We start from the raw sequence: 6,437 nt of genomic DNA on the forward strand, positions 1-6,437 counted from the left end.
TGAGGCTTGAGAGATTTGGAGGTAAGAATTTTGAAGATGAGGTAGAAAGAGTCATTCGTATCGACAGAGTTGAGAGAAAAATGATCAAAATTACGAATGATGTTTTCTTCATCTATGAGATTGAGGGTGGTTTGGTGGGTTTTGGGAGGATGAAGCCATGATAGTAGTCTGAGAGTTGGGGTAGTTGACTGGGTGGGATGGTTTAATGGAGAAGACAAGAACCCAGACCTTTAAATAGCAAAAAAACAGAAGGAAGAGAAGATACCTGGAGATGAAAGGCCTCCTTAAAGAGTAGGAAATCCGTAGGTTCGACTGTTTAGATTTCTCCTGAGCTAAGGTAAGCATCATTGGGGTAGCAATGATTACTAGCAAAAGCCTCAAGAAACTAAAATTGGTGGTTAATGGTGGAGGGTGGAATCGGTGGATGAAGCAATTACCATCAGTTCTCTGAACCTATATTAATTGTGATAGAACATGCGTCGCTAGAAGTAAATGTAAGGTGGGGAGGGTAATTGAGGTGAGATGAGTTTGGATTTTCAATTTCAGAATTTTAATCATCATCATATAAGAAAAATAACAGAGGTTAAGTGGCGGTTAACAACAACAAATGCGAGAGAAAGAAAGGTAAGGGAAGGTAGAAAACTTAGATAGCTAGAGCTAAGTTTGGTAAAAACTTTACTCGGAAGGAAAAAAAATCTCTATAAAAATTATGATTTGAATAGATTCCCGGTCAGACAAAGTCGTAATAGATACTATTAGATACAATTTTTTTTTTTTAAATGGATACCATTTAATTTACATGAACCAATCATCTCTACATTAAATTCCTTACAACTATTACCAAGAAGGCAAGAAGCATTGAAATTGAAATAATCTATAAAAGGATATTTTTTTATAATGGTAGCAATATTATTCTAACTCTAATTTCTTCTTTTCAAAAAAAAAAAAAAATTACTAATTTCTTTTTCCTTTTTAATTAATTATGTGTGATGGGGCCTCATAATAGCCATGCCAATAAATCCAAAAATTGGTAGGGTATGGCAATGACATCACTAGACATAGTTACACGTGGACCAATAGAAATAAAGATGGAACTGACTAGGAAAACGCTATCTCTCATTTCCAATATTTAATACGTGCAATCTTTTGCTTCTCCCAAAAAAAAAAAAAAACTCTGTTATGGTTTCGTAGAAAAAGAGAAGACTCCACGTGGCGAAAACTGATCTATTTTTTTTTTTTTGGTTTTTTTAAAGGTAGGGAGTTAAAGTGAGGAGAACTGGTCCAACAAGACCAAGAAGGGAGTTTGGGGGGTTTATGAGTGTTGGTAAAACCGCAAAAAAATCGTACATTTATACCCTTTTACTCGATGGTCCGGTTGTGTGGTCAGAAAATTTGCAATATGGTATATATAGAGATGAAGGTGTAAGGGGTTTAACCACTGTTCTCTCATTTTCTTTTTTGTGGTTTTTGTATATACATATAGATATACATATATAGTGGTGGGGTTTTGTTTGGCATTGTCATTTCACAACATAATAATAATAAAAAAAAATATATGTATAGGGAGAGAGAGAGAGAGAGAAAAGTGAAGAGAGATTCTTCATCTAAATTCTTAATTCAATTCCCTTAATTCTTTTCCATTTCACCGTAGATCTATCTGTTGATACATTCTTCGTTTAAACGATTTGTTTTTGGTAAAATTTGACATCAGGAGGAGAATTCGGTGATATAGTGTCAAACCCAGAAAGACATTTTCTTTTACAGGTGAGTAAATCGAGGTTGTTTGAGTCATTTATGGGATTTTGTTTTTTGTCGTTGAATTGTGGTTTCTGTTTTTCTTCTTCTTAATGTAAATTGGGTTTTGAGAATTCGAATGTTTTTTGGCTTGATCGTTGAGTCTTTTCGTAGAATTTGGCTAATTCATTCCGATCCGATCGAGGAACTCTCAAATTAGCTGAATTGGGTTTCTAACTTTGTATAGTTTTTTATTATTTGATCTTGTGGATACATCGAAGTGAGCTCAAAGCAACTAGCTTGACACAATTGGATTGAGCCTTGAATCATGTATTCTTCTTATAATCATTTATGATTGAATTGGAATCATCATCAAATGATCAAGATCTTTCTCGAAGTCTGTCTTTTTTTTTACTACGTCATCAAAAACTTTTTATTTATTAGTTATTTTTCCGTTATAAAATTACTGATCAGGGTATATGAAGTTGGAATTTGGGTGGACCATTTCAGTAAGAGCGATGTGAATTTTTTTTAATCATCTCTCTTACAATGTATTCAATTCCAATGATGTTTAATAATGGGTATGAATTTTGGTTGTTCCCCTTTTAACTTTGAGATTGCTCTTGGTGTTTCGTGTAATTACGAAGAATAATTTATATTTATTTCAGATGAATTCCTGATCTCAGTGTCTTGATGTGAATAATTTATATTTATTTAAGATGACTTCTTGCTTTGTTAGTTTAGCTCTTGATTTGTTTGGATTGGAAAAGAAAGAAATAAAGCACCCTTCTTAAAGCGTTGCAATTAATATGTAATAATTCGGCATTATATTAATATATGGAATTGATAAGAATGTGGTGTGAATGTGATGCAATAATTTGATAAAGTACTTTGATTTCTGACACCTGTTTTTCCCTGCTTATTTCTTGTCTGAGAACAGCCAAGATAATGCAATGGTAATGATTTGAGGGTCCTTATTGGATATGGTGTTGAAGAAAAGATTAGAATACGGTTTCCATGGCTTCCAGGTCCCCACAATACCTAGAGCTCCCAGATCAGCTAGGGTAAGTATCTGTTGAAGTTTTCTACATCTTGAATTGAAAGGTTATTTCTTTATTTTAGATTTAGAGATGAATTCTGATTTGTCATAGTTGACTTCTGATGTAATTGATGAATCATGGTTATGGTTTCAGAGGAGGGGCCCAAATAAGAAGAAAACAGAGGATAGCCAAATTTGTGCATTTGAATTATTGGCTTCTTTAGCTGGCAAGTTATTGCAGGAGAGTGAAAGTTCTTCAGCTTGTAGTAATGCATCGGAAGGAAATCATCGAAGTTTCGATGAAGATGTTATTAAGCATGAGAGGCATGCTGAAGATACGTTATTGAAAGAAGAGTGCTTTGACCAGGGGAGTTCTGAAGAGAGTGCTTTTGCATCTGAGATCTCTTCACAAAACATTGGTCAGAAGTTACTTTCAAAGAGATTCTTACATTCTGAGAGAGATGTTGTTTCAGAACGCACTTCAAATCGAGCTGACTTGGTTAATGTTATTCCCACATTCCACAATTGTCCTCCTAAAGTAGAGACTGGTACCTTGAGTAAGGCTAACCTATGCAACTCCAAAGACCCAATGGAGTTGCAAGTAGAATTTCCCACAATGGTCAATTTGGAAAATGATGTCAAATTGCCATCGCTTAGGGAACATGTTTCTAATGCTTCTTTTTCCAAGCATAGGAATGACATTAAATTAGTTGGTAGAGATGATGACGAAAACTGTGCAGGACAAAATAAATCCAGCACTAAAGTGAAGGCATTTAGGCCTTCAGTGCGTATCGGAGACCGTAAAATAAGAAAGTTGCTTACATCCAAGTACTGGAAGGTGGCCCCGAAATTGAGGGACTGCGAAAGCTTTAGATCTGGTATGTTGCTTATTCATGTTTTCTGTTTGATGCTATATTTTGTTTAATATTTTCTCACATGCTTGTTCGTCTCTCTTTTTCTATGTATGACAATTGACAAATATATATAATTGTCTTTTAATGAAAGTGAATGAATTTGGCAACCGTAGATGGTGGAATGAAACCTCTGTATAACAAGAGAAAAAGCTGTTACAGCCGTGACAGATATCAGCATAACACTTTCTATAAGAGGAGGAAATTATTTGACCGTGGCTCAGTGGTGCTATCCGATGGAGGGTTCAGTAGTGAAAGTGTTTCTAACTCACCGGAGAAGGGAAAAAGTGGGGAAAAGAATGGCTTTAACGGAATGCTACATGGAGGTCCTTTTCTGCCTCACTTAATTTTTGTTTGGTTAATTGAACTTTTTCTTACTAAAAGTTCATGGTGTAAGTTGAAGGTAGTTTTCTAACTGTTTGTCTTGAATGCAGCAGCCGGGGTATCTTCTTCAGTCATTAGTCGCCAAGGATCTTTTCACTCTAAGGATTCTCATGGTATTAGAAATTTAATGTTGTTGCTATATTGTAAAATTTTAATTTGTTTTTGTCTAGGTATTCAGTGGGTTCACAGTTTCTTATCGGGCACTATTTTTACTTGTGCAGTGAAACTAAGTATTAAATCCTTCAAGATACCAGAGCTTTTCATTGAGGTCCCAGAAACTGCAACCATAGGTTCATTGAGGGTACAGACATTCTCTCATCTGTAATTATTTTGTCTGTATGTCTTGTCTATACTAGATGCAAACATTAGATTTATTTATACTTATTTTTGTTTGGTGTGGCACCATCACTGTGATTGAACCAATCCAACAATTTGTAATTAATTAACCACAGCTTGTTTCCAACTTCTTTTCCTTTGGTTTTCAATTTCTGTTTAGTTTCAGAATAGGATTTTTCACATAAGGATGGCAGTTATGTTTTTTAAGTAGTCTAAATTTATGGGTATTGTTTTCGGAGCCCTTGCTTTCTGCTAATATCTTGTTTCTTTCCCCTTCCCTTAATTTGTGTTCATTTTATTTATTTTTATTTTGCAGAGGACAGTTATGGAGACAGTTACTGCTATTCTTGGAGGTGGGTTACACGTTGGGGTACTTCTTCAAGGGAAAAAGGTTAAAGATGACAACAAAACTTTACACCAGACTGGTATATCGTGCAAAGACAATCTCGATGGTCTTGGTTTTACACTAGAGCCCAACACTATGCCGGCTTCTCCGTCCATATACACTGATGATCCACTTCCTTCTCTGTCTTGTGATGAACCTGAAACGTTGAGGTAATTCTAGTCAGTCTTAGAATGTCTTTTTGCTATAATTGGCATTTATGGTGACCAGTAACATTTCAAAGTGGACACACAATGAAATTTCAAATGCTTCTTCCTTGCCATACTTGTGTGATTTTTCTATTTGTGTTTTTATACCTATCACTGGCTTGATATACATACTGGAATCAGGATTCTATGTGCATTGAAAAGCTGCGTTTTATATCATTTCTCCCAACTCACAAAATCGTAAAATTATATGAATTCTTTTTCAGGTCCCTGGGCGCACCCCTTGTAGATTCAGTGATTTCTGATGCCTTGTTTGAAACCACTCTGCCCTCGACCAATACAGGAACTCTTGTTGAAAGTAATCTTGAATCAGTTTCCTGCCATAATGACTCATTAACTGACAACATCATGTCAGATTCCCGAGCTCTAGTTGTGGTTCCTGCAATAAGCATGGAGGCACTGGCTGTTGTTCCCGCTAACAAAAAATCTAAGAGATCTTCTGAGCTTGCACAGCGTCGTACCAGGAGACCATTCTCTGTGACAGAAGTTGAAGCATTAGTTGAAGCAGTTGAGGAGCTTGGAACTGGAAGGTATGTCCGTTGCCCTTAATTTGCTAGTCCAGAGTAGGGAGTTGTGTTCTTGTTTTCTAAGGCTATGCATGGTACTCATGATGCTTCATTCTGCAGGTGGCGTGATGTTAAATTGCGTGCTTTTGAGGATGCTGATCATCGAACTTATGTGGACTTGAAGGTAAAATTCATGCTAGATCCTCTTCCCTCTTATTTGGAGCCTTTGGGCATACTAACATGAGTGGCTTTCACTGATGGTGTATATTGGTGTTTGGTGTCTTATTTTGTTTATATCAGTTGGGCCTTAAAAGATTGTGTAAATAAAATAATTTTGTGTCACAAAATCTGCTGCTAATGTTGTTATGTGGTGCTATTGAATAGGATAAGTGGAAGACATTGGTCCACACAGCGAGAATTTCTCCTCAGCAAAGGAGGGGAGAACCCGTTCCTCAGGAACTCTTGGACCGAGTATTGGCTGCTCATGCATACTGGTCTCAGCATCAAGCTAAGCAACAGGGCAAGCAGCCGAGCGGTAGTTTGAAGATTACGGACTCTCCAGTAGACAGAAATGGTGTGGAAGGTAGTCATTCATCATGATGTAAAGGTAAAGGAAACTAAAGCAAGAAAATAATGTTGACAGAAACAGGGGAAACCAAAACAAATGTACAAATCACGAAACTTTGTAATATTATCACACTCACTTTTATTCATTGCCAACTTCATTGTCAATAGAGATTGGCCTTTGTAAATGGTTTGTTGGAATAAGATGATTCTAACAAGAACTTAATCTCTTTTTTTTTTTTTAGATTTAATTGATTCATTTCCACAAATTTGTGAATCGTTATGTAGAAATTTGAAAGGACAGTAATGTAGCTCTTCTATTGTCTTTAATTAGTCACTTTCTTCTTTTTCTTA

General features: G+C 35.9%; 1 protein-coding gene across 2 annotated transcripts; it reads left to right on the forward strand.

The window, feature by feature from the left end:
• Positions 1–1,282: 1,282 nt before the first annotated feature.
• LOC115705142 (telomere repeat-binding protein 4) lies at positions 1,283–6,437 on the forward strand. Of its 2 annotated transcripts, none has more exons than XM_030632384.2 (10): positions 1,283–1,764; positions 2,675–2,798; positions 2,928–3,651; positions 3,801–4,010; positions 4,119–4,181; positions 4,290–4,369; positions 4,721–4,959; positions 5,220–5,543; positions 5,640–5,703; positions 5,904–6,437. In XM_030632384.2, exons 2-10 carry the CDS (start codon positions 2,718–2,720, stop codon positions 6,117–6,119), a joined length of 2,001 nt encoding a protein of 666 aa, XP_030488244.2. In that variant the 5' UTR covers positions 1,283–1,764; positions 2,675–2,717; the 3' UTR covers positions 6,120–6,437. The 2 variants fall into 2 exon arrangements, with proteins under 2 accessions (XP_030488244.2, XP_030488245.2); XM_030632385.2 differs by having other exon boundaries at positions 4,122–4,181.

The sequence above is a fragment of the Cannabis sativa genome, chromosome 1 (genome assembly GCF_029168945.1).
Source record: "Cannabis sativa cultivar Pink pepper isolate KNU-18-1 chromosome 1, ASM2916894v1, whole genome shotgun sequence".
Taxonomy (NCBI): Eukaryota; Viridiplantae; Streptophyta; class Magnoliopsida; order Rosales; family Cannabaceae; genus Cannabis; species Cannabis sativa.

What these genes read in the sequence shown, in the direction of transcription:
- LOC115705142 (XM_030632384.2), top strand. Translation starts at nt 2,718, where the DNA reads ATGGTGTTGAAGAAAAGATTAGAATACGGTTTCCATGGCTTCCAGGTC. An exon ending in TAACGGAATGCTACATGGAG is followed by an intron (nt 4,011 to 4,118) that starts GTCCTTTTCTGC and finishes TCTTGAATGCAG; the next exon opens with CAGCCGGGGTATCTTCTTCA. An exon ending in TCACTCTAAGGATTCTCATG is followed by an intron (nt 4,182 to 4,289) that starts GTATTAGAAATT and finishes TTACTTGTGCAG; the next exon opens with TGAAACTAAGTATTAAATCC.